The 27,227-nt window shown below is 39.1% G+C and overlaps 1 protein-coding gene across 2 annotated transcripts in view; it reads right to left on the bottom strand.

The window, feature by feature from the left end:
- Positions 1 to 27,227, bottom strand: part of GRID2 (glutamate ionotropic receptor delta type subunit 2) — a 774,093-nt gene that overhangs the window by 73,305 nt on the left and 673,561 nt on the right. For both annotated transcript variants that reach the window (XM_068403567.1, XM_068403569.1), the window contains one exon: positions 25,412 to 25,607. In XM_068403567.1, the coding sequence (XP_068259668.1) occupies positions 25,412 to 25,607 (196 nt within the window). The remainder of the gene's footprint in view (positions 1 to 25,411; positions 25,608 to 27,227) is intronic.

Raw genomic sequence — 27,227 nt, 5'->3', positions numbered from 1 at the left:
TAATGACTCAGCCTGAAAAAGAATCATGATGTGCAGACAGCAAGGGAGGGAAATAGGAGACAAAAACAGAAGATCAGAAGCAGGGAAATGAATCCTGAAAAGGATCAGATGGACTTTCCAAACAAAGGAATTAAGGAAAGGTGGGGTTCAAAAGATGAGTAATGTGGGGAGATAACCTTTGAGGTGATGGCAACTGCAGAGGGTTATGTTTTGACACCTGCTTTTGTCCTAACCCGCCCTTTTAACATCCTAGTGCATTGAATTCACCTAAGTGCTTGTAAAGAGACTTATCAGCTGCTGAGCTGGTCAGGAAAAATTCTCTTGATGTGGCTGCCTTGCTGTAAAACAACTCACAACAGTGAGAATATATAAAAGTGGTAAAAGCACTTACTGTCAATGTCTGTGATGAAGCAGTATATATAAGATCCTTAGAGCAGACCTGATAATATCAGGGTTCAGGTTCCCATAAAGATATTATTTTTCATAGATAAGATCACAGTGAGCCTGTGTTAAAGCGCACAGGGCAGGAAAGAGATTGAAGAGCCAGAAGGGATCATCCCAGCCATCTACCTTCAACACATGATTGCTCCATGCAATAAAATACATCCTTTTTAGCATTTTTGCCCTATCCATTTACAAATCTAGGGAATTCAAATCCATGGAGCAAACCTAACTTGCAATTGTCATGCTTGCGATCACTACCTTTATGGAACTACTCCTCAGTCTAACAGTTTTCATTGCTATTCAACGTATTTATTTTTATTACTTATTTTTTTAAAATAACTTTCTTATGTCATTCCTAGTTATTTTTCCTTTTGCAGTTCTAAATACTCTCACTTTAGGGCTGACACCTTTCAATTATTGATGAACCTTTCTGCTACTTAGCTGAGCTGGATATAGCTTGCTTTAATCTTTCCTTGGAAATCTGTAATTTCAGTCCTCCCATTAGCAGTGACACTACTTTTGAACTCTCTCCAATTCTTTATTTTTACATATGAGAAAAACACCTGTCTCACTAAGAGAGAATCAGTTATCTGGCAGCTCAGGAGGCATATGATTCCCTTTTTAGCATACCCTTCTTCTGAGATTCATAGTCTAAGCCGTCTGCCCATGGATCTTTCACAGAGCTTAAGACTGGTTTTAGCCTAAAGATCTAAGAATAAAATTTTGCTAGAGTATGGCATATCTGGAACACTGCTGATATTTTACAGATTTGCACCTACAAATAAGGGGTAGCTACACTGAAAAGGGGGAATGATGCTCTCTGTGAAAGGAGAAGGGAATTTCAGAACAAAATGTCAATTAAAAATCTATATCCTTCTCTCCCTCTCTTACTATGAGAAGCACATGTTTTCTAGCTTTCCAATAGCTATGCTGAAGACTTCCCCCTTGGGCCTCAAAACGAACAGCAAAAATTCTAGCTGTGCATTATGAGAAAAAGTTAAGGAGCTTACAGTCAGTCAGTTACGGGGTCTAAATGAAAGCAAAATCTCTTTCGAAAAAGCAGTGGTTCTTTGTAATAGATAAAACTCACTAGTCGCAGAAGATCTACATCCCTGATTCTATGTTCCCACATCATTATATTGACAATTTGTGTCGAGATAATAACATTTCAGGATGGTGGCAAATCTGAATGCCATTCATAACACGACTGTGCAGCCCGGGATTGCCAGGGAAACGTTTGTAGCAGGGCAGTGTACTATCATTCAGCAGCAACCCCAGCTTTCCAGTCTGCCAGGGTACAGAGAATTGACACTTCAAATGGTCTCCTTCCCTGTGGCATCCTGCCTGTCAGCACAGCAGAGACTAAAAAGATTTTTGGAGTATGTGATGACCATTGCCACAGAAAAAAAAGAAAAAATTACAGGCAAAACTGAATCTGTGAGTTGTTCACCAGGGTATTTTGAACTCATGTGCTATGCTGGTTGTTAAGTGAAACTGGGAGGTACCCTACCAGACACAAACGCTTGACTTGACTTCACAGTTTTGTGAGCAATTCCAAAGGAGTTACTGTAAAAAGAGCTGTTACACAGAATAGGGGCCATCATCGCATAGATGGTGTAACTATTCTATACAGCTGTTATATTTCTATTTTCTACCACTGCACATTTACGAGACTTTTATTTGCTGAAGCCCTGCCTGTAGATATTAGTTAAAATTTATCTTTGATGACTCCACCAAAAAACAGCTGAGTTATATGAGGAAAGCATTTAAAGCCATTACATTGTTGCATATGCACATATTTTATGCCAACACAGATATGGATAGTATTTCTTCTTACAGCTAACCTGTTCATGCAGAGTAGGCTCAATAATGTATATGTGTACAACTCCAGCATTCTAAAAATACATTTCAAGGTCTAGAAAATTATAAGTTTCAGAAAAAAATAATTGTAAGTAAACAACAACCAACTACTGCAATTTTTCATGCTTGAATTCTTGGACAATATCTTCTCTGTATTTTAAATTCCTCCTTAAAAGAAATACAAAGAACCCTTGTGAAAGAAAAAATATACACAATAGGGTGCAGGTTAAACAGAACTGGTAGTTATTTTTCCTGCAGACATCTTTTAAATATTTCATCATACATAAAATGTGTTACATATTATAAAAACAACACAACTTTTAAGGCCAGGGAAATCTTAACTTTCAACTGATTAAAATGATATTAATCTTCTGGAAGAAAATCTGAATAATATTAGATAATGCTGATGAAACACGTTTTCTGAATATCCTGTTCCTACACCCTGGCGACACAGCGGTGATGCTTTTTTCTACTCTTTTCCATTACAAGACAGGCACCATCCTTCCCCTTCAACTGTTGTACACCTTTCCCTGCCTATGAAGTTGTCAGTTGCATTTTAGCAAGGAACACATGAGCAGAAATAGACTCTTCCATAGTATAGCAGCAGCAACTCCAGCTCTGACCTAAAACCAATCAAGGACACTGATCAATCACTTGCTCCTTACAGCGCTTTGAGGGTCATCTTCTCCAATATGGACCATTCCACTGCACCGACTACACAGGGAAAAAACACCATCCGACGCCGCTAGCTCTATGCCTATCAGAGTGGACCTGAGACTTTAGCATATACAAATACAGAAATTAAATTTTTGACATAATCTTTGCATATTCAGCAATCATGCAGTAGCTGCAGACTGCAAAGGGCTGTACTCCATTCTACAAAACAGTCTCGCCAAGGCTCCTATTACACTAGGAATGAAGAAGAGGGAACAAAAATGAACGAACATTTGCAAACATACGAGTGAAAGCTAATATACATAAGGTGGATATTGTGCTCCAAAATGGGAAAAGGCAAAGATAATGTTTGTTGTGGAAGTTTAAAGCTAGATTTTCGCATTGTCAGATGTTGCCAAACAGCTTGATGACATTCACAATGGAGGTTTTTTTCAGCAGAAAGGAATGGAGACACGTTGATCTCCATAGTCCGCTTGCAAGAGGCCAATGAAGTTGCTGTTTATCGGACTAAAGTAGAAGTCAGACCTTCTGCCTCAGAAAAATTCCCATTTGCTAATTTGTTTTCCTCCAGGGACAAAAGCTTCAAGTGTTGGTTTTGTTCACAAAGGGTACAATTCTGGCTAACTTCCATTTGGATCCTAGCGAAATAAAATCTCACATTTCAGCTTTGTTGAATAAAACTAAACTGACTTATTTAGAGTTCTCTCAAAACTAAACTTTCTGTAGTTCTGAAGTACAATTTTGGAGCTTCTTGCCCCACACTCCCTTGCAGGCCAGCACGTGTGGCTGATCTGCGTAACTTCAGAGTGAAATGCAGTCATGCAATCAGCAAGGCAGAATATGAATCTGTCCGACAGCTCTCTCCAGTGCATGATGGGAGCTGGATTCCCATGGTGGTATTACAGAACAGAATAAAAATTTCTATATATGTAAAACTCTATTCAGTCATCAAGGCAAGCAGCTAATTAAATAATAATAATAATGACCCTTTATGATGTAATTTTGCAGGGTCTATATAAAGCTATTTAAATTCAAGGGGAACTATTTGACAAACACTGAAACTTACTCCTTGTACTTATTGAAACGGAAAAGTGCAGAATCATTTCTAAAAGCATTATTGAGCTAGTGCCCAGGAGTGAACAGCAGCAGGAAGTGAAACACTGGGGAGCTTAGGGGAAAGAAGAGGAGGTTAGGAATCCTAGCCTCATCTCCTCTTCAGTATTAAGTTTATCTTTTATTACGTTGTCATATCAGCTTCAATGCAATATCTATTTGCTCCAGACAAAACTTCATCAGGAAAAGCCTTAATTCCTCATATGCAACTTGCCACCAACAACTTAAGAAAAGCCTCATGATCATACATTCACTTGTTACGCTGGGCAGATCTTGAATAATTCATGTGGAATTAGAAGAGTTACTCAGGTATGAGAGGTCTGTAATAAGAGGGCGCCTTTGTGTTAGAATTTTTCCACTGCTCAGTGCATTCACATTTTGCCATTGTAATTAAACACTTCTTGTAAGTTACAAGAAAGAAAATAACAAGCAGAGCAAAACAGAGAAGAGGCCAAACAAAGGTACAATTTCTGAGGGCGATGGGAGGACGGAGCCAGCTGCTTCTCCAAGGTAATCAGAGCAAAGCACTAAAAAGGCAGCAGATCACGCTGATTGCTGGTATGCAGCTGAACCACAGGTTCATTACAGCTAACATTAATTTCAGATGGAAGAGGAAAAGGAGAAAAAAAACAACAGAAAAAAATTAAATCTCAGCAAAGCAGAGAAAGGTAAGGAATTAATTTTTTTATGCTTCTAATTTGTTTTATGACAACTTAGCGGTGCAGATACTAATGGAGACTATTTTAAGGGTATCAGCAATGAAGGTCACATACATAAATGATATGAAAGCACATCAGGTTTCTCAAAAACTTAGATCTGTGGTAGCCAAGTGGCAGTCTCAATAATGAGGCAAATTTAAACCAAATGTCACTAAAATGACTCCCCCCTCCCCTTCTGATATATTTGTATTTTTGTGGCAGCTAATTCCCAACAAAATATTTCCATGAGGAAATGCACACAGACCAATCCTCTTAATTTGGGTGAAAAAGTAAAATTCTGTGGATTAAAGTATCAGGAAGAAGATAAATGCAGGTCAATTTAGAGAAGCAGCATCCCTCTTTAGATTAAATCAATCCAGCATGATACTAACTGAAGGGTTCTTGTCCCCATTCTTTAGAATAGAAGCAGAGTCAATCTAACTGCAATTCTTGGGTAGCATTCCTTATTCAAAGAAATACTTATTGAATACCAACTGCAAGGACAGAAAAATCATCAAAAGTCAAAAAACTACTCATCAAAACCATTCATCATCTGAAAAAGAACTTTCACCACAAGGAAATTCTTTGCAAAACTACCATTACTGAAAAATCCTCCAGTAAAAGCTCATTTGAAACAATACAGTTTCATTTTAGAAACTTATTTTAAAGAAACTGTCTTAACTTTCAGTCTTTTATATTCCTTGTACAAGAGCTCTGACCACTTTCATAGTGGTAATAGGATTCAGGATGTCCCACTATTCATGCAAAAGAATTTAACTGTCTTCTTTTGAATCATTTTATCCTCCTCTCTTTGACAAGCATCTCCTGCCCAGGTTTGGATGGAGCCAGCTTGGCACTGCAAGTCTAGACACAGTATTTTGAAGCTCCAAAAGAAATAGAAATGCTTCTCAGCCCCTCTTTTTTCCCTCTCTGAAATTACATTGCACAACAATTTAGCATGTTTCACCTCAATTTGGGACCCTGCAGGAGACAAGAAGCACTAACTGCTGACAACCTGCACTGCACCTCACAAGCTTGGGGCAGGAAGGAACAGCTTTGGACCATAAAGCTCAGTGCTTCCACATCAGTTTGCTTTCATATAGACTTTGGTGGTCTTGAAAGCTACTTCTTCCTCTGGAAAACCTGCACAAATCCATCAGTCATCTTCTCTAGCAGTGAATTGTCCCCTTAAGCACAGTGGTTCATGTGGCTGTGAAAAGAAGCAGTCTGAGATTTGTCCCAACCCCTTCAGGCTTCTACCTTTCAGAGATACCTGGCATCCCCTTTCCTTGAGAGTTCAAGAAGCACTACCATGGGGTGTCTCTATCTAAGTATTTCTTTCGGGCTGTAAGTTCAGGCTGCTGCACAGACTGGTGCCACAGACATTTCCAGCACAGAACTCCGGAAAAGCTCCACAGAGGACTTTCTGCCCTATGGTATTTCCAGCTAAAGCAACTGTTTTAAGCCAGATCAGGTCTCCTGCAGGCATGTCAGTCCCTTCTGACCACGTGGCCCAGATGGCAGATGCTGCACAAATAAATGTTCCTGTATCCCCAGGTCACTGCGTTGATAAGAGCCATTATTCCTCTAACATGTGTGTTCCTAATGCCACCACACCAACCCTTGTCACTGGCTTGTCAGGTCTTTGGAGATCCTGCTGCTGAATACATTTTAGTTATCACAAGAAGGTACTTTGAACCCAAAGGAAAGGAAAACATTACAGATCTGAGCTAAGGTTTTCTCTTTCTCTTGCAGTTTAGGACCCAGGGAAAACATCAGGAGCTGTGGGAGGAGGATGACTAGTGCAGTGGCATTTTCTACTCATTTCAGACTGCCTGCTTGCTATCACCATACAGACAACTGAGAAGATGACACAACCTAAACAAGCTGTCACTTATTGTCCCCATAGTCTTAAAAGCTGGCTCCTCTCTGCTGCTGCCCGCCCCATAGCAAGCTGCTGGGGGAGCAGGGTGCCAGGGCGAAAAATACAGACAGCACATCTCCTGCAATCCAAAACACTCAGCATTTCGTGGTCACCAACTAAGAAGTCAAATCCCTCATATAAAACAGTTAATACAAAGAGTACAGTTACAGTCATTTCAAACGCACAACTAAGCCTCTGCCAGGCAGAGCAAGTCCAGGTAAAGGAGCAGGCACCCTGGTTCTTTATGTGCAAAGGTAAATAAAGATGTAAACAGTGTCCAGAAGGAGTTTTAAGCTCAGACAGCACCCTAACCAGTGTAACTTATGCATCTGAACACTTTTCACATCCAGCTAAAGATTTTATATGTTTATGGCAACTCTAATTTCAGGTGATAGTTGGGCTTTCGCATCCTTACAGAGTGAAATACTTACAGCTTTTGCCTTAAAGTGTATACAAATTAGTTCATCTCTGGCTACAACCTGTGCAGGCATTTCCACTCATCTAAGTCTATAACATCCCTTTTGCGCACCTTTGTAAATAACAAATGAAGTGCAAGTCACAGGCTCCCATTATATTTGTTTCTAATTCATCCTGACCTGCCCACACAAGAGCTCAGATGCCAGAAATGAGTTTACAGTTGACAGAACTAGGAAACAGCAGCCAAGCATCAACTGAAAAAAAAACGTGTTGTAAAACCATCACTCGATTCCTTATTGTGCTGGAGGATACATTCAGGACTGATATTTTTCGTGAAAGATTTCTAATCCTTTCTTTCTCCTGAAACAGAAATAAACAGAAATTCCTGGGCAGTACACATGGCACAAACTCAGAGAAATAATGTTAAACACAGAGCTTTTGCTTGATGGAAGTAATAAATGGAGATGGACAGGAACTAGTCATCTTTCTGCACAAGGAGTTTCAAGATTTTGAATTAAGGAAAAGTATCACAGATGTTGGGACCAAAACTATTAAAAAAATCCAAACTGGAGAATATTTTATTCCAAAAAGTTGACTTCAACCTGAATTATTTTCCTTGCAATGGATTAACATTTCAAAATGAAAAAACATTTTGATCAATAGTTAATAGTTCAATATATAAATATCCTATGATGACATGTTAACAGTTTTAGAGCTTTTAAAGATAAACAATGTATTATAAAAATATCTCCTTACTTACACAGTTTCAGTTTCAATTACTGTAATATTCCAGCAGATAAACCACTAATGACAACTCACTCTGGTTTACTTGATCTATGTTTGTAGGCACCTTAAAAAAATCTAAACATATATAAATAGAATCATTAATACAATATGCAGTTGTATTTCCTGCTTCACTTTTGATTTTCCATAAGTCTGGGAAATCATGGAAACTTATGTCTCCTTACGTTTTGCCCAGGCCCCTCAGATTCAAACTTGGACAAAATATGCTGTGAAATTTCATCATATCATAAACAAGAAGAATAGTTTTTTGGTAAATATACAATGCAAGTAGTCATCCAGTCTTATTTATTTTCTTAATTTGAGTTTGACGTGTATACCTTGTGTCACTGGCATTTTTTTTAAAAATATAATACAATTGGGTGAAATTTAAGTACTTGTTCTAGTCCTACCACATTAACAAAAATGCCAAGGCGTCTTTGAGATGAGTAGTGAGAAAAGTAGAGTTGAAATATTTATGGAATGGAAAAAAGATGGTACAGGGGTTTTTCAATTTTAATCATGATGATACAATGCAATCAGCTGATTTGCCTTCTTAAAATGAAGTAGCATTTCACCTAGAATTAGGAATGTCAGTTGAGATTTTCTTAGTTACGTAATGCACTTGCAAATCAGGTATTTGTGCATGCAGCGTGGACAGCTAAGTGCCCAGCTAATCATGCACACCAGTAAATATCTTACTTGAGTGAATGAAATAATTTCATTAGTTAGCACCAAACAATGAGAAAGGAAAATGAAAACCACAAGCAACAGCAACATAAAATCATCAACTTGATATTCTGGCACTTCATGCAATGTGTGGCAGGTATCACCCAGCATCTGTGTGGGGATGGCTTGAAAAATGACAATACCTTGTTAGGAAATGTAATCTCATTCAGTGGCTTCTTATTTATTTTACTGAAAACCAAACTGGACCATGAGTATAAGAAGAATGAATATCTAAACCGATGGTTAGTTGTTAGTTACATTTGTATCTTTACCTAACTTATATATAACTTTCAGAACTATGCCATTGAGAGGGATAGTACATTGGACATATATATACTAAATGCAGTGAAGAACTACAGTTTTTCTCTGGCTTTGGAAGAATTAGAGAGAAGCCACAGTACTTCACTGCACCTGGGAACATGGGAGCTGACAGCATAGTGGCAAGGGTGGAGAAAAGGCCTTAACTGGCTGTCAAAGCAAAAAAATAAAAATTTACTTGCCCAGGTCTCTTCTATTGGCATGCTCCTCATTCCTTCAGTATGTTTTTTTAAATGGAAAACAATGAACACAATTTTCTTCTTCACTTGTTTAGGGAGATATTAAAGGGTGCTACACAGCTTCTCACAAATTGGAACTGTATGTCTGACCAAGTTCTCAGGAAAAGCAGCTGTGTGCCTGCATCTGTACGCATAACCCACACAAAGAGCTATGCAGCTGCGCGGTGCTCTGTGTGTAGGTACATCTCCTTTCTGTGTTCGGTTACATTAAAACATCATACACAATGCAACTGCACACACGTGGGTTCTTCTGAAAATACAATCCCTTCAGACACAAATGGAAAGCATAATTCCTACTGATGGACATCTACATCAAGCCCAATGTAGTATCTTTGTTGCTATATCATTCATGTTAAATTTCAGAAAAAGTTTAATTCACAAGATGTATACAAGAAAGCAGAAGAAATACAATGCCAGGAAAATATATCCTCCTTTGTCTTATGTATGACATATCTATGCAGAGCGTATTTTATTGTAGCTGAAGAAGATAAAATTACAATACTATTTTCTTGTCTCTTTTGATTTCTTTTTAGTTGTGTTTATTCTTTTTGTCATATTTCAAATTATTTAGAACTCAATAAAACAAGCTCAATGGGAATCTACAGCCCAGTACAGGCATCTACATTTGGGAGCTACTGAATAAGAAATAGTCAGTTCACTGGACTTACTCTGTACCTACACGGGGCACACACTCAAAGGAGAACCTAGGCCTAGCAATGTTTGAGCTGAATGAACAAAGAAATAAAACACAGACATGTAAGGGCATAAAATATGCAAGAGCATAATAAAACTAAAAAAAATCTACAGATTGAGTATAATATGATAAAGATTAAATAAAAACTGCAGTCACATAATGAACATAAAACTTGTCATAGGGTGTTAGAAACACCTCACAGCTTACAAATTTTATAGAGTAGTAATAACTAAAACATGCTGAAAGCTGTATAGAATGTGTGCAATATAAATCATGAAAGGATACAATACAATTTGACACACTGTTGCAAAAAGTGTACCATGCAAAACTCTATGGGGACTGAAGAAACTCCACCAGGCCTAGGACTACTATTAGAAAGAAATTCAAAACAAACCTCCCGCAATTTTCTGTTATTTGGATGTAATTTGTCTTTGTTCAGCTAGGAATGGATCTGGATGTTATATAATGTTATGTAAAGTAATTCTTACTCTTATGAGATTTTCTGTCCACATTACTCAGTTCATGAGGTCTGGAACAGTCAAGTCAGCTTCCAAATTGGTGGATGCAAATACAAACAGATGAGGTCTGCTGCTGACTGTTTTCAATGGATGCCAAATTTGGGCTAATAATTTTTCATGATGTAGGGAGCAATTAACTCTGAAGATATGAGAAAGGGTGCTGTAGAAAGACAGGACAAACCTTTGATGGGATGTTCTAGGAAGGTGGAGGAAATGGGCGGAAAAGCCAGTTGACGAGAGACTGAATTGGGCGATTCAAGATTTTGAAAAGCGGTACGTTAGTTTGAGAGTGGAGAACTACAGCAAGAAGGGTAGTAAAATCCATCACATGCAAAGAATTTATGTGATCTTGAGTTACATGCTTGGCTGATATTTCTACTCCTTTCCACTAAACTTCATTTTAGTTTCATGAAACAGCTGTCATGTCTGATAATGCGGGGAGACTCTCAATACCACAATATGAGAGGATGTATTCAGAAGTACAATTCTCTAAATCAAGATCGTTATTGGCATCTACAGAAAGACAAAATAATACCCTGAGTATTTTCCACAACTGTTGTCATTCCCAAACATATGTTATATGTCGTTATTTTAGCCAGAATTTTGGCATGAGCTCTTTTGATTTACTTTTGGGTTTGTCTACTTTCTCTTCCATGATCTCATATCATGTTTCATTTTTTGTTGTTCTGCTCTCTTTGTTGTGTTCCATCTGCCACTCACTTTGTTAAATCCAAAATGATTTAATGATTAGCCTAATCAAGAATAAGATACTGTTTAAAGAAAACCATCTCCTTCATTTAGCTTTCAGCACAACTATAGCATAAGCAAAGATGTTCCATTTAATAATAGCATCATCTGAAGGACTGAAAGCGTTTTGCAAACACTCATTAACTGATGCTCACTTTTTCCTTTTGTGAGAAATCATTCCTGCCTTTGCTGTTTACACATGCCTGATCTGCACCTACATTATTGTGTGCTGTCTTCAGACTATGCCGTGAACTGCAATGTTTGGGACTCCAAGAGAGATTCAGATAACAACTTGTGTGTAAAGACAACACTTGAGCAAAATTTTAGCACTTGAGGCCAAAATTTTGATTCTGAAGATACTGCTGCTTATAAGCACCTAATTTTTTCATGCCAAATTCTGCTTTTGAGCAAGCAGTAGCTGTGTGCCTCTCCTCTACAAGGGATGAGCAGACTGGTATCCTCTCCCTTACCAATGCTCAGTGAAGACCCATGAATGATGTGACAGGGTACCAGTGCCCATTGAGAGGCCCAGTCCAGCAGCCTCATACTTGAAGTGTCACATAAAACGCAACCATGCTCAGAACTCCTGACACATGTGAAACATAATTTAGAGGTCTTCAAATTTGGATTTGTTATCTTCTTCCGACCACCTGCAGGGTAGGAAGTTAGCTCAAGCCATTTCTCCATGCTGCAGGAGATAGATTTCTTTTTTTTTCAGTGTCTCCCAGAAGTCACAAATTCAGACTGTTTCGGACCAAGGTATGTTGCAGTATCTTGGATCAATCACAAGAAAGATGTCCCTGCCATTCATCTCTTACACACAGGAATACTCGGGACCTGCAGCCAGCACTTAGTGGAAGATTGATGAAAAATTTTGAGGTTTCCTGGGTATTTGTATCCTGGTTAGGGACAAGACTCACTAGTGGGAAGGTGCCATGTCCTAGATTTGTTTACTCACAGGTTAAGAATTCTTCATAGAAAGATATTACAAGGAACTCCCATCCCAAGGTCAGAGTGATAAAACAACAAAAGCTTCTGCTCTTTGATTGATGTTATGACCAGAACCCCTTGGTACTTACAGACTTGTATAATACAGCTGCTTATTTACTGTTTTTTTTCATTACAGATGCATTGTATTTTCCACCCATCTTGATACAGTCCTTGGTATTTATAACCCTCCCTCCGTTATATTCAGCAGGGAATGGGGTCTGTTTTAGTTGATTAACTAGCCATCCTGAAAACAGCCACAAACACCGATCAATCCCTGTGCAGTGGGAAAACTTTAGAGCTGGGAATGGTAAACAACCCTCTCCTGCCATTGCAATCCCAGCGAGGGTGTTGTGCAGTCTATCTAGATGGAGCATTTTATGCAAACTGATGGAAGAATGAAATGTGATTACAGCCTGGTTAAAATGCTTCTTAAAATACTCCACATGGCACTTTAATCCTCTCCTCCCATAGCTTGGCTATTAAAAAGAAGCTGATTTATTGTAGTCACACTTTCAAACCGGACAACTCTGCCACCTAATTCAAATACAAAGAGACATAAACTGCTTGCTGGCAATTTAACTAAAGAGAATAAAATAGTGGGAAAAACACAATTACCATTACTCTTCAGCCTAAGGAAAGATTCTGCTTATTTAACAGAGGAATTTTAGCTTTATTTTTAGTTGACACACTTTAAGAAAGCCAGATTGCCTACCTGGCATACCTTCCTCAATGCCATGCTGTTACTTCTAAATTTTTAACTTGATGGCTGGAAAGTTCACTCCATCTACATTTCTTTCCAAGAAAAGCACTCAAGGAACATCTTCTCAGTTGCTTGAATCAGGTCAGAAAAAGACAGTAACAGGAGGCATCATAGTATATGGTGTAGGAAAAACACATTATTTTGTTTGGCTTTCTAAGGATTTTGTTGCATATGAGAGGTGCCAGGCTAATGCCAGAGAAGGAAAGGTCTTTTATCATTTTCATTTGTTACTGCCTATGCAAGTACACCACTGACACATGCCAGTCTTGCAGGTTTAAGTAACAGAAGAGAGAAAACTATTTTTCTACATCCATCTAATCCTCTACTCTACCCAGCTGGGACTGCCATGTTGACTCTAATCATGCAAAACCTGCAGGAGCTGAAAATACTGTTTAGGTGATGTTTAGAAAAGCTCCTCTGCACATCCACAAAGGAGCTCAGAGAGACAACGTCAGCAGGGAGAACCCAAATAACTTTCTGCCAGGTTACTCCCTGATCCACTGCAGGAGCCATCCACAGCCCACCCAATCCCCTACATCTCAACCTCAGGATTTTGTTGGCATGAGTATGGTTTAAGCCCACAAAAGTTAATCATATATTCTGACACTCTGCTGAGCAGGACACTAATTATTTTTGTGTAACAACCATCCAGTTTGAACCACCAGATCTGGTGCTTCAAACTGGTCCTCCTCCTCCTTGCTCCCTCCTTAAACACAACATAAACATTTTTTTTCCTCAAAATACTTGGGCTTCAATAAATTGATATATTGCAACAAAATGCAGTTTTAGTAGAATATTTCCCACTATGCATAATCAGATGACTGAGGACAATGTCAAAAAGCAGCCAGCAGCAAAGTCTGCTTGGTCCAGATGGTTTAAGATTGGGCCTTAGAGATCTCGACAGCTCTACAACCTGTACTTGCATTTATATGCACATAGCTATTTAGAAGCACAGATCTGAGTCTGTAAACATAAACACAATTTTGGGGATGCATAGGTAAAATTGCGGATTCCTCTTTTGTATTGAAAAATTAGCCTTTTCTGTGTTTTATTTCTCTAAATGATATCTTAAACCACACTGGACTTTCTCCTCCCTCCTGTTTTGAGACTAGGATGACTTGAAGGGCAGTCATGTGTTTTGATTAAAGCTTCTGATACTTAGATACTTGATGCTTATATATGTGAGAGACTAAAAAGGTTGATTTTCCTAAGTATTCTGCCAGTGCTTTTTAGTTTATAATTTAATTTTCCTGCACCATCCTTATTACTTCACTAGCATTTCATTGCCTACCAATATGCTTATTAAGGTATTGATTATTTAAGGATGATAGTCTAGAAATTTGCTATCAGAGCAGCTGCAGGTTCTCTTTGAGCTATACTCTTTTGCTTTCCTATTACTTACAGCTGTAAGAGTATTAGAATAAAAAAATTCATAATGATTTCATGAGGGACTATTAAATGTCTTACAGTGGAGACTTGTTACAGATCTACACACTGCAATTGCATTTGCTCGTTTCTGGAACAGCCTTTTCGTTTGTTTAGTAACAAGTTATTTAACAGAAATTACATAAATCTGTCAAACTGTTTTATGAACGATTGGTGTAGCAGTTCCAAAAATACGAAACAAGATCTCTCTGTTACCTCTTATACCTCTCTCACCATCTTAGACTTGCAGCCGCAGAGTCCCAGCCATGCTTTAGAGCTGGAATATATAGCACATTTTATACACCCCTTTCTCATTACTTCTATTCACGTCTTTTTTTCTGTTGCTTATATCCTTTAAACAACCTTACATTCAATCCCATCATTTGCATTTGTTAATGCATCACAATGTATTTAGGTATTATTAAAATATGTTAATACACAAAAATGACAGCTGGAAACCTTTAAGCAAGAAAGTGAATACATTACCAAGTTCTGTGCCTGAAGCAAGAGTGTGCTCTCCTGTCTCTATCTATTGATCATTAGACAGAGCCTGCATTTCCCCTGATCCGTGTGTGATACGTCCCCAGTGCAGCCCACCACACTGTGAGCCTGCAAGCGGGCTTCAAAGTGACAGTCAGAGGTTTGGAAAGCTTCATCTGACTGCAAATTGAAAGTTGCAGAATTCATTGCACAGATAAACAGTGAGACAATGTAAGCCGATGGAGATATCAAAGGGGATGTGTGACTGCATAGCGAGGTGAAGAGTTGAAAGAAGAAAGGCTCAGAGAGCTGGGAAAAAGTTGGAGTAGCTGGTATCTAAACAGAAAGGACAGAGAGTCAAAAGGCAGAAAAAAAGAAAAAGTAAGAGGGAGGGAACAAAGTGAAGCAAGAATTCAGAAGGAAAAGAATGAACCGAGGTTGCTGGAGCTGCGTAGGAGTCTGTGTAGTCCCCAGACCCCCTCAGTATGGTGGTGTTATTCATCTTCATGAACCTGGAAATGTTATAGAACCTCTGTAGGAAAAGCACTAAGTTAATGGAGATAAAATGGAGAAATAAGAGCTCACAGGACCAGAGTAATAGATGCCTAATACCTTTTGTGTCCCCTGTAGCCAAATGAGAGTGCTCCAAATGCCAAACTACTCTTCTCTGTCACGCACTTGATAGAGTTTTTCTTTCTTAGGATAATGAGAATCCAAACTGAGGAATCAGAACATGGACACGTGTCTCTGCCATGGCAAGGGACGTGAGCCACAGAGACGGTTCGGTGAGGGAGCTGCTGCTTTACTACTGCTTTTGCATGAGTGAGTTAAAAAAAGCAGGGGAAGGACAGGAGGAACCAACAAAGGAGGAGACATAATTCAGATTTCTATTTCACCCTTATGCAGCAATTTTTGACAGACCTTTTGCAATGATGGTTTTGAAAATGGATATGGAACTAGATCTGGGCACAAAAGAAAACGTGTGGTTGTTAAACTGCACAAATTCAAATCTTTTCATCACCCTCCCATAGGAAAATGGCTACAAGAAGTGACCTGAAGAAGTAACAAAAAATACTTCAAGGAGGACATTTTACTCATCCCAAGTTTTTCTTCCCTGTAGGTTGCACAGAAATGGCCCACATCTGATGCGACCAGACTAGGAAAGAATATTTGTAGGAGTTTATAACCTCCATCAGGAGTCTCTCTTGTTTAATAAAGAGCAATCTCAGAGGCCTAAAGGATTACAGGACTTGTTATGTCATATTCATTCCAGTTCCTGCTAAATCAAAATAAATGAACACTTGCCAAAGTGGAATGACATGCAAGCAGCACATCCCGTTTCTGAAGACACCAGGCGCTAATAGAGCAGAGCAGCGAGTGCTAAGCTCAAAGTCACCCCTCAGTAGTAAAACCTGAGATAACGTACGTTCTACTCAAAAATCCAAAGAAGGGTCTATCCCTGCACAAACTACTGACACACAAGGGGGTGTTCACTGCTCTGCTAGCATCCCAGCACAGCTTGCTTGTCCCTCTACAGTTTTTGGTGATTTAAAGCTGTTGGTCATACTCTTTTTTGGCAAAACAATGCCACAGATGGAAGAGCCTAGGAAGGTAGCACATACAATTTTAGCAACTGCATTAGAAGTAGATTTATTGGTTGGAAAAAGTAGCAAAAGTTTATTATCTAGCAAAAGTTTCCCTGTATTGCTTTTTCATTGTATATACCCAACATAATTCCACTGTAAGATGCCACATCAGGATCAACATCACTGTAGCAGCAGTGCGCAAATGACAACTGACACCCTACAAAACTGGCCCCTCAGTACCTTTCTGCCCCAAGGAATCTACCTCTCCTGATAAACAGAAGGGAGAACATAATCTTGTTTTGGTTTTAATTGAGAGAATAACAAGCAGCAGAACTTGCGTTTTGCTGCAAATATATCCATAAAGACATCTGTTTTGCGCTCTTTACTAAAGCCTGTATTTTACTCATGAGGTGGTTTGTAACAGCACCCATGAGAGCTGTTTCTCTTTCAGATCTCTCTGGGGCTAATGTATAATAAATGCACTCATCACATAGTAAATACTCAGAAACCTTTTTCTATGGAATATGACAATAGCATTGCTGTTAGACCCAAATATGCACAAATTAAGCTACTCGTTTGTAGGGGTGGGTTCAGCATCCTTTTCTGTTTATGCCACCCTTTCTAACAGGTGCCTCCCTAATACTGAGTGTGGCCAGCTGAGAAAACTTCAGCAACAAATAATGCTAGCAAAAAATTTCCTTTGAGCATTATCCTGACATGCTCATGCTCTTCTTTTACAACACTGACTGAAAATGCACTCTTTTTCTTAAATTATTTCCCAATTGTCAGTTTTCTTACTCCCTGCTCCCTTCCAAAATTTCCCATCCCCTAAAAATCCCAGCTTCAGGAGGGAGCTCAGAATTTCTACAATTAATCACTTGCCAGCAAAAATGAAAGCAACACTCATGCTGCTTAGTTATTCAGAAATTTAAAGTCTCTCATATATGAAGTTTGGGATTATGGTATTCAGATGTGATATGGCCACAGAAACAAACGGGGATACATACTACTCTGGCAGCAATTCCCAGCGTTGCACAACACCAGAAAAAGGCACAAGGAGATATAAGGAGAATAAACTAAGTATTGCCAGCTACAAACTCATACAGGTAGCCATGAGCAGTTACTCTGCATGTTGTGGTCTAGCTACACTCACTGTTAGAGCGTGATGTTGCGGTCCTACCTTTCCCACCTATCAGAAATATCCAAAGCTCTTCAGAAATAAAAAAAGAAAAGGGAAACTCCTATTTGTTATCTCTACAGGTGGAGAATGGGGGTTATTTAACACAAAATTAATTCTACTTTTTGCATGTGCGTAAGGATTGCATTAGACCAAATGCCTGGCAATGCACCACATGCCTTATAGTGGCAGCTACCTGCACAATTCTACAGAGCTGGTCTCCTAGTGTCAGGACAGGGATGCACTCCGGGTGTTTCCCTCATGACACCATCCTAATTAGTCCAGTTCTACACAAGAGAAACCCCAAGGGAAATCTCCACTGACAGAGGAATCAATTTTCCTTTCTGGACTGTGTTGCCATGTAAAAAGATGAATACAGGGTTAGAAATAGGCTAAGGTGTGAAGTACTTAGCTTTGTATTTGTCCATCAGGGTGAAGGGTGGTAACCCTCCCTATCTCATCCATGCTCATTCCTCAAAGGGCTGTCAGCCATCCTTCAGCTGAAAAGTCAGGCCTCAGCTCTCTGAAGAATGCAATTCTACAGGATTCAAGCAAAATTGGTTCCTCAATTTTGCTTTTTCTTATTTTTGCCATTTCTTATTGCTATTTCTTATTTTTATTGCCATTTCTAGCCATGGAATATGATCTTGTTTTGATGATAGGTACTGTACAAAATAAGCCACCAAGAAAAACAGGTTCCCAGCTTAGGCACTCCCAACTACTCTCTAGAGAAGGAAATTGTTTATGATAGCTATGAAACAAACTTGGGCACCTAAATTAGGCACCTAAAGTTACACACGATGGGAGTATAGCCATGACGGTTTAAAGATCTAAGTGAAGCAAGGTTTTAAGAGAGAATTACCTTTAAACAGAAGGGATATATCTGGGGGGGGACACCCCTAAATAACCAAGCTTTCAGGCAAACAAACCTTATCTGAAAACAAGCAGAAAACTTCAAGATTAGAAAACTGTCTCTGAGATTAATGCAATTATGTTAATCAGTGAGACAATTCAAGAGAAATGTAGCTGGTACCATTGAAGCTGGAGAAAATGAGAGATAATAAGGACCAATTGCTCAATAAAATTCCCCCCCCTCCCATCTTTTTATATTGTATCAGACTGTTATGAACTTTAGCTCCCATGCTCATCTTTTGAAGTTATGCTGTAGCATTCCTTTGAGGATGAAGGCTGAAAGGTCAGACACAGAGAGGTGTTTTTGTAAGAAATACTCTTCCTCTGATAATGGTCATGTTCATTAACTTAGTTCATTCTGGGGTATACTGGTTCTTTGATTTCACCCACATCACACTATGATGGTATTTAGATGACTATAGTGTGAGTTCCTCTCTCCCCTCTTATTTGGCAGCTATAAAATAAGCCAAATGAAGGGAAGGTGCATAAAGAAAAAACAAAACAGTGCTGCTCAGTTGATGGATAGTGATCATAGTACACCAGAGACTAGCTGTCAAGGTTTTTGTTAGTGTAATAACAAAGGAGAGTGTTACAGAGTTTGAAGAAAAGAGTGTCTTGAGGGAAAACATACTTTACAGAAGAGTCCTGGGAGAAAGCATAAAGATGCTTGCTTGAAAAAGGAGTTGGACTGGAAGCTCACACGAGTGATTTCCAGTTCAGAAATGAGAAAGCTACAGGGAGAGTCAGAATTGACCATGAAGGGCCTTGAAACTCAAGACAACTTTTTTTTTTCCCCCACTTTTTTTTCCCCAGGAGCATTTTCAATAGAACTAAATGTGGAAAGAGTGCTTTGTAAAGGCCAGAGAAAACAACACTGAAAACTACTGAAGCGATGGACTGGAGGTTGTATGGGTAAATCATAGATGTGTTATGGAAGGTAAATCAGTGAAACTTAAAGAGACACACAAGATTAAGGAATAGAAAGCCACAGGAAAGAAAATCAAGATGAGGACATAGCTACTGTAAATTTTAGGTTGAACTAAGTTAGTGGTCAGGCATGAAAAGATAGTAGAGGAAAACACACCAATTTTATTTCAGATAAAAGGAGCTCAATTCAGTGTAAGAGAAGCAGAACTGCAAGTTGTATCCCTAGAGCCACTAGCTGAAGTGCTAAAGTGACTAGCAGGTATATGCAGACTGACCTTTGAACAGGTCATGAGCAACTTGGATGGCATTTCAGTGAGAGCAAAAGGTGGAAGGTACATTCAGGAGCACATAAGATGAAACAGGAGAAGATGAACTCAGGTAAAATTTTCAGGAAACTTTGGAGACTAAAGGAATATGGCAGTAGTTGGCTTGCTTAGTTGTTGGATGAACACATGTCCATGTAGATCCATTTCTTGATATGTAGGCTGACTCAAATTTTGTCTTACATTTTCGTTTGAATAAAGCCAAACTCTGCAGGAAGTAACTTTTACAGGTGTTCTACTCAAGATAAAACCTGTGAAAACTCCCTATAAAGTCAAAGTTAGATCACATTTTAGTGTATGCTTAGGAGCATTTATGAGGGAGAGCAAGCCTTTTGTTGAATCTACCTTGAATTTTGAGAAAATGAGGCAGCAGTAAAACAGTTTTGCATTTAATTTTTAAAGCTATGCACAGAATCTTCCTCGCACCCTGTTAACTGTCACAGATCAGTCACTATACATCCAAAACACATTGACTCCCTAAGCTAATCCAGATAACTATTAGCCTTTTGATAATACCTGAAAGTAACACCACGCTGCATTTGTAGTGTTTTCTGGTCACGATTCTAAATTTTTGCACCACTGCAAGTTTGTTTAAGCCCTAGATATGGAAGCAAATATACACAGGATTATAGGAGAAAAAAAAAAAGAAAAAAAAAAATCTTTTTCCAGGCTGATTATTCTTTTGGCTCATCCAAACTGAAGCCAGTTTGTGATAAGGCTATGAGAAATATGCTTTGCAATGAAATATACTCCACTCTCCCACCCCCATAAACTGACATGTTGACAAGCTATGAGACATTAAACATGCTAGTGTCAGTGGATCAGGCATTTCTTCTGTCATTATTAACAGCACTTCACTGGTAAGCCTGGCTCAGGTTTTATGTTAAGACTTGCTTTCCAGGAAAAGGATGTTATATATAATAAGATGGAGCCATACCACTCATGAAAATACAAAGTGAGGACAGCAGGTGCATTTGGTACCCCCAGGCACCTGTCAGCTCCAAGTCGTGGACTCTGCAGGAGACAGTAATTGAGAAAGAGGTAAACTGCACCTTCAGCTGTGGGCTGAACATGTCAAGGTCTTAAGGGTACTCCTGAACCTTATTACTTGTAGAGCAGCAACACAACATCTCATCGGCCCAAGAAGCACTCTTCCAGAGGCAGAGGGGAACCAAGGAACCAGTGTCTGGGTTGATAATTAGTTTGCTAACCAACAGCTGCATAGCATAGCTGATCCCCTTGTAGTGAATTAAGATACATGGGGGACTGGAGTACAGTTCCATCATTTTTGTATGCTCTTGCCTTTTTTGTTTCCTATCCCTTTCTTAGCCACTGTCAAACTGCTGAATCACAGTACAGATCCAACATCCAAAAAGTCTGTCTTGGTTATCCCTTGTTTTCGGTGTCTTTTTATTTGCCAACTCCCTGGTCAGAAATGTTAACAACAAAGATGTATGGACTTGCATATATTAACTAGATCTTTTTATGGTATGCTCAGTGTATCTGCCACCAGAATGGCAATTCCAATGGCAAATTTGTGAGTAAATCAGGATAATTAGTTAATTCCGGAGTTTTTTGGCCCATCAGTAGAAATCTTCATGCTGTTGCTACTGCTGAAAACAAATTAAGAATAACCATGTCCAGTTATTAACAATTTGTTCTAGCATAGAATCGCAAATCGTTATTACCCCTTTCTTCCCCAGACAAATCACCTTAGCAAAGCTTTGCTATGGCCTATTCATAGGTAGTTTAAACAATATTATTACTGTTACAGTATTCTCAGGAAGGTAAAAGTGCCATCCACAGTGTCCAGGGAAAACAAATGGGCTCAGCAGTTGCTAGCATGTTTCCACTGGCAATGTAAGTAGGATCACAAAACCCCAAAATCTCAAGACCAAATTCCTTTTGATACTGTGTGCAAGTTGAAGAGGAAATATTAAGAGAGCCTAAGAGGAGTTTCTTTTAATGCACCATCCAGAAGCATTATTTTCCCTGGCAGTCATTCACAAGTTTCCTACTGGCTAAATATTTTGCAGACAGTGGTTTCAAACACATTCGGATTCTGCCTGTGCAGCCTGGGAAAGGAATTTTCCACTTTGTACTGCTGAGAAAAAAGTAGATGCTGTAGGCTGTGGTATCATGTTCAGAGGAACAAGGTGGGTAGGACAGGGCATTAGGCACTATTATACTCTAGGGAAGAAAGAGCAGACAGGGGCACAATGGAAGTGCTTCATTATATTTTAAATGGGAATAGTTCCAAGGATAGGAAAGCCTGTGGTGCTTGTAAAGGATTAAGCAGGGTAATGTGCTTTTTAAGAAGACATAAAGAGGTATGTAATGTGATATGTTTAAGCTTAAATGATTTTTCTTGGAGTCCTCAATGAATGTTTAAGCAGGCATGACTTAGGCCTCTGTAAATCCTCTCCAAATAAATAACTTCTGTGAAAATAGAGGTACCTTTGACAGAGTGAGATGCATATTTCATAACCTATGCAAAAATGGAAAATCAATTCGAGATACATAGAACACTTAGGAATATTGAAGAAAAAAAGAAGATAAAAGTGAATATTCTCCAGAATAATCCAAACATATATAGGAATACAGCTACCTCCTCATCCATTTTGATTTGACAGAGCAGGAAGACAAACAACTGAATGCTTCCCTGCCCTCAATTCACATCTTCAGCTGCTTTTTGTTGCCTTTTGAGAAGGGAAGAGACAATAAGTGGCAGAAAATACCTGAAGTGCCAGCATTTTTCAGGCTGTCTCCTATTTGAGGTATTTAAAACTCAGCTCTCTCTTCAGGGTAAATCTATCCAGCTGCTCTCTAACCAGACCTGATGGTGTAAATTGCTGTTCACTATGGATGGAACAGAAGCACACACCGTGATAGGTATGCACCTGATTTATGAGAAGAACAGGACCAATAAGTATCAAAACCTGAAAACTTACAACGGCATGGTCTTCCCATCTTATTTCTCTTGCCTGTCCCGCCCTCCTGCCAGGAAAAGCCGGTCAAAGTGTTAGATTGATGCAAAATGGGACTACACAATCATTGTCATTTGGCTGTATTGTATTTTCACTCACACAGATGCCATTCCCCATGAAGTCACTGGTACAGCAAGCATGCATTCCTGCTGGGTGAGCAGGATGATGCAATGAGTAAATCAGCAGTTGATTCCCCTCCCCTTCCCTATGTTTATATATATATTAAACATGCTACTTTCCTCAAAATAAAAAGACTGCCAGCTCCACTGTAATTTGCAGAATAAGAGCAAGACAAAACTAAAGGACAAAAATGTTTGGCAAAGCCTCTTCTGCAACGGGTACTTGCAAACCCCATTTAACCTCGGAGAGGGTGCAGCAGGGAGTGTTGTTAAAGAAGAGCATGTCCACTGTGTCCATAACTCCTTCCTGCACACCTCTCTCCCATGGTGGTCCCTCCTACCATGGTCCCTTCATAGTCATTAGGCAGCCTAGTGGAAATCCCTCTCTCCGTACCCATTTGGAAGCACTCAAGTCTCAGCCCTCACTTGGCACTCCAGGAATGGGTGACAAGGTAAAGGCCTCGGAGAGCTTGGACAAACTGCTGTTCAGTCATACTTTAGTGCTGATTAATGGCAGAAACAAAATGAAGCAGAGAGGGAGACCTGTTGGCTTAGCTTGTCCAGAGTTATAATCTGGTTGAGTTAATAGCTCTTATGTGGCCAGTTAAATTCATTCAAGACCCTGAAGAACATTACAAAGTATATAAATAGACCGAGGGGACCCATGAATTCTTTCCTCTGAAATGTTTTCATTTTTTTGAAGTATGATACAGAGATTATAATCTCTGCCTCTTATGAGCTACCTTTTTAAATATTGATTTTTCCTTGCCTAAGATTAGCTTCTAACATCACATTCTTCATCCAGCTTTCTTCCTGAGCATGCCAAATACAATCTTCCAAAAGCTTCTGTGTGAACAGCAGCTGGCAAATAATCTTTTTCTGTGTCATTTCTTCCTGTAAGGTGAAAGAAGGGAGAAAATGCACACACATAGATGGACGTGTATGTTCATTAGAATCAGGCCTGAGCCCTCTGGTATATTAAAATTGGAGGGTGATTGGCTTGCTCACATGCTGAAACTTGGTTTTCCAGCATCATCATTTGCAAGTGCTTATTCCTGGGAAGCAGAGGCATAGGAAATTAAAGAACTCAGATATTTCTGGTTTTGTAGGTTTTAGGACAGCAACTGCCATGTTTCCAGGAATGTGAAATCAAAGACTGTAAACTGGAATTACCTGCCAGCATGATACACCAGTTGTTTTTTTTCAGCTAAAAGCCATTAGTCAAACGCAGCTGTGTTTGACGTGCTCTGGTTTTTGATCCTTCTGAAATCCTTAGTACAACTGGGGGAGGAAAACCAGAAGGAGGGCAGCTTTTTTTTTTTTTTACAAAAGGCAAACTCCAGGTTTATCAGCCCCTTACAAATCTTCAGACTGTCTTTTTTCCTTGCTTTTTCAGCTTATGACTTTATCTAAAGAGGTTTCAAAAGTGCAGTTCCCCAAGGCCTCTCTTGCCTCTTCTTTCATGCTGTTTAGTCCTTCAGAGGAGCAAATATGATCTCAGTTATAGAGAAGGTGGATTAGTGATTTTTAAAACTCCAAAGAATCTTTGTTATTTTATAGTTCTTTTACTATCAAGACTTCACCAGTGATCTCATCATGCTTTTTAACATACTCTTTTCTCTTATGTATTAGTATCCAGTGTGAAAACACCAGAAATTACAGGTTTTCCTGGCAAATAGGTTTTGGTGGAGACAAAAGGCAGAGTCTGTCTGGATTTTTAGAAGTCTCTAAACCAAGCTTCAAACAAGTGAACACACAACTTCATGGATATTCACTCTAATCAATTTTCACATTTTGAAGCTTAAAATAAAATCTATAAAATATGATATTTCTCAGATTTGATTTAAAACTCTGAATATGAAGATATAATGGTAGGGAAAAAGGTTGTATACAGTCACTTGTTAACTCATATTCACTCTCATACTGAACTCTTTCATGGACTACTGTTCTTATAAAGGTTTTGCTGTCAACCAAAAACATGGGAGGGAAATACTGCACTCACAAATGTGCCTACAAAAATTGACTCCTGCTCTCAGTATTTCCACACTGCTAAACCCACTACAGAAGATGGCTGTGAGACTCTTCTTTAAATCCAGATCATCTTTTTCTGCCTGCCTCTCCCAAAACATACATGACTCAGAGCTACAACTGAAAGCCAAGATTTTCAGTGTCAGGCATCTACAGAAATAAGTTAATCAATGTCTTGTAATCAAAGTGCTTTAAGCTTTGTCCAGTACATTGCCACATCTTCTGTCTTCTGGGGTTACAACTCCAGTGCTCCTATTCTCATTTTGCATCCTGATAAATGCGTTCATCGCTCAAACCTATAAATCCTTTTCAGAGCAAACACTCTAGGTACTTACATTTTAAAATGTCATTGAAAACAAGCTACATAGCTGAGAAGCCCCAATCCTCCACGCTGATGCAATGGGCTTGCAGAAATTGGTACCAGGCATCATCATTATCTGGGTGCAAATGCATCCCTTATAGTTAAAAGCAACAACTAAGCAAATGTGGTGTTACAGCAGAACATCTCCAATGGGAAGGAAAAAGTAAGTCATACCAGTACCTTTTGAATGCCTGCAGTCGACTCCAAGACATTGTTCTCCGAGCCATTACTTCTGTTAATCATCCGCCACATTTGGGAATACATGCTGTCCCTCTCAAAAGGATTCAACCCTTTCACTCGGACGTGCTCATAGACTGCAGAGTCCAACACAGTGCCATAAGGAATATCCGTCTGCCTTGAGAGATCCTGGAGAGACCTTAATTGTAGGTGAAGAAAAGAGATACAGGAGACTTGAAGAGTCCACTTTTTCAAGAGGAAGGAGCTGCAGGCAAGCAAAGTGCAACACATAGGAAGACGGCTGTCAAGCCAGTTTCTTTCGTTTTTTTTTTTTTTCTTTTTTTCTTAAAAGACACAGTAAGACTGAATTTTTTTTTTTTTATGCTTTAAGACACAAGGAGGAATATGAAGTAAAATGAAGGGGTGGAAAAAATGAAAATGGATGAAAAGGGAACAATGGAAGGAGTAAGAGGACCCTGTGAAATGCTGAGCTCTTTTGAGCAGGGGCAAAGGAGAGAAGGGAGCATTGCAGTCCCTCCAGCCATATGCAGCAAGTTCAACAGAAGTTGGGTAACCAACTAGGAGAGTACAATGCCACCACACACCCCGCTGCTGGGGAGCGGGATTATTAGCACGAGAACTCACCAAATCTAGCCTAAAGCACCTGGGCTGAGTACCTCTATGTGCTACTGGGTTACAAAGTGAAGAGCAGCTTTTTGGTGGTATTCCTGCACTGAACTGTGCACCCATCACACAGGTCACATGCTACATTATTTTCAGCAATAGGAAGATTTCTGTTGTGATTTCATGAACTGCCTTTTCATCACAGTTCATGTTATTCAGTTCAATAAATTTGTTCTACTTTACATATTATCTAGTCTTATCTGTTCCCTATAAGCAAGAAAAACTAACCAGTTTAGAAGTTTCTGAAGCATCATAAATATGGTTTTGTCAACCCTGCTTTGGACTTAAAAATGTATAATAGAACCCTTTAAAGTCTCCTTACCTCCTGGTCTTTATTCTTCTGTCCTATAGAATTTCTGTCCCGTACCTTTGGTTCTTTAATGGCATTCATTAAAGTTTCAAAATAACTACTGCAATATGTCTACTGCCTAAAACCCATTACAGCTTTCCTGGTACAAATTAACTTTGTATAAACTGCACAAATCTAGTGGATGACACCTAAGGACAAATCAAGGGGCTGAATGCTGCCTTACAGTAGGCAATAGCAAATTGTAAAAGCTCATCGCAGCCACAGAAAATGCAAACATAAATGTAGGAAACTCATGAATTTCCAAGTTGTGTCTCTGGAACACGTAAATATAGAGGCTAGTGAAAATGGCCCTACAGGGGGAAAAAAACAGGAATTGTTTGGTGTTCCAGGGATGGCACTGAAGAAAACAGTAATCAGATCTCAAAGGATATGTATGCCTCTGAACACAACAGAAAGCAGGAAAAGAAGAAATCAATAGAACTCAATGGCAAGGGTTTAGACGTTAGTTGAGTCAAAAAGAAATCCTTTGAAATTCAGACATATGGGCTTAGACAAACATTGAACGAGAGCTAAATTCTAAGCAGATAACATATAGCAAATATAAGGAAGGAATAAATTTAATTTTGAAGAGTAAATAACTAATGGTATTAAAAAACCCATAATCCTTTCCTCTTTCTCCAACAAGATGGCATTTCTCTTCAAGAACGTAAGCAGCAGGGAACCTGCAAAGAATCAGTACTCATATGGGATCATCAAAGATGAGCTGCTAGATGAAGCTTGTCCTGAAATCAAGTATATTGGCCTTCTACCGGAGGACTGAGACAT

The sequence above is a fragment of the Nyctibius grandis genome, chromosome 6, assembly GCF_013368605.1.
Source record: "Nyctibius grandis isolate bNycGra1 chromosome 6, bNycGra1.pri, whole genome shotgun sequence".
Taxonomy (NCBI): Eukaryota; Metazoa; Chordata; class Aves; order Nyctibiiformes; family Nyctibiidae; genus Nyctibius; species Nyctibius grandis.
This window is presented reverse-complemented; position numbering and strand designations above follow the sequence as displayed.